At 35.9% G+C, this 1452-nt stretch overlaps 1 protein-coding gene across 1 annotated transcript in view; it reads right to left on the bottom strand.

Annotated features, from left to right (window-relative positions):
• LOC101861013 overlaps nt 1-663 on the bottom strand; it is a 15760-nt gene extending 15097 nt beyond the window's left edge. Inside the window, exon 1 of the mRNA XM_013083200.2 lies at nt 493-663. Coding sequence (XP_012938654.1) covers nt 493-551 — 59 coding nt within the window. The 5' untranslated portion in view covers nt 552-663. The remainder of the gene's footprint in view (nt 1-492) is intronic.
• Between the last annotated feature and the right edge of the window lie 789 nt (nt 664-1452).

A 1452-nucleotide genomic window follows, 5' to 3' on the forward strand; every position in this document is an offset into this window, starting at 1 on the left:
TGAAGTGTAAGTTTATATTTTGAACGGTCCCTACGTACTATAGGCCTAGTCTAGATCTAATACATTGAGGCATGTCGCGTACATGAGAGGCGGAGTAGGGTCGCTTTTCGAGGATCGCCGTAAAAATAGCCTGGGACTCACTGGGAGGCTATCTTTACGGCACGCCGTAAAAATAGCCACTGCGTTAATTAATAGATCTATATTCTCTAGATCTAGATCTAGAATCTAGATCTAGATATCTAGATCTAAATCTAGATCTAGATAATCTAGATCAATTCAATAGATATTAGATGTAGGTCAGGCTCAAATAAGGGGGGTGGGAACTACCGAAAAAGCACCCAAGAATCAGAGTCCGAATATTTTTTAGGGAAGAAACCTAACTGCAAAACATCATTATGGTAAAATTACCCCCTACTCTTGACTTTAACGAACAAAACTTAATCGCCAGTTCGAGTTGCAGAGATTAGACTGTGAGTGTGACTGGATGTTTACCTGAGACGTGTTTTTGGCCGAGCAGATATAAGACATCTGAACAGTTTTTCAGATGACATCCTGTGAGGAATTTTACATCTAGCTCTACAAATCCTTTCGAGACTAAAGCTTAATTAAGCTGAAAGTCGTAAGGCACAAGGTATACTTTGTATGGTTTCAATGGTTTGAAAATCGAAACTATAGACTATAGACTATGGGCATTGTTTGGTGTCCATTTTGTATTTCGCGCGACAAGTCAGTATTTTTCTGTGGGTTCAGTCAGACAGGAGTACTAGTTTATTCTACAGTATGACAAACATTGATTTATAAATCCAAACTGAAAACTAAAATAATTACATTATTAAATAAATCACTACAACACATTTTTAAAAAACTTGATAGGGTTTTTCAACTCTACTTGCATTCTTATTGAATATGAAAATGCCTGATAGTTTTAACGCCAACTTGGCATACTATTTGTGCACTGGCTATTGTGCTATTAATCCGACTGGTGGAACCAGTGTAGGCTAGGGGGCGTAGGCTATTATCAGAGAATTTACAATAGGCCTAGCTACTGTAAATAAAATCTCTTTGGTATGGCTAGCTAAAAGGGGTGACTTTGCATTCAGGGTGACTTCGCAAATTTTTGTAAAAAAATGTTAATGTACTATTGGATCTAAGAAAAGATACCAGCAGATTTCTTGACAGCAAATAATTTTCCCCAAAGTTTTTCAAAGTGCCTTTCATTCCAGAAATGTCATTTCTGCATCAACAAAAGTAGATCTACAACAAAAAGAGAAAGAAAAAAGAAAAAGAAAACAAGGTAAATTTCAAGATTATTCCTTTTGCAAGTGATAAATCAATTAATTACTAGCACTGCTTATAAATCTTTCTCAGCCCTCTTTTCTGGACCTTCAAGGATTAACCTTAATAAAACATCCAATCAGTCAAATTCGGCAGTTATTTCTTTTTTTTTTATTA

The sequence above is a fragment of the Aplysia californica genome, unplaced genomic scaffold (assembly GCF_000002075.1).
Source record: "Aplysia californica isolate F4 #8 unplaced genomic scaffold, AplCal3.0 scaffold00010, whole genome shotgun sequence".
NCBI lineage: Eukaryota > Metazoa > Mollusca > Gastropoda > Aplysiida > Aplysiidae > Aplysia > Aplysia californica.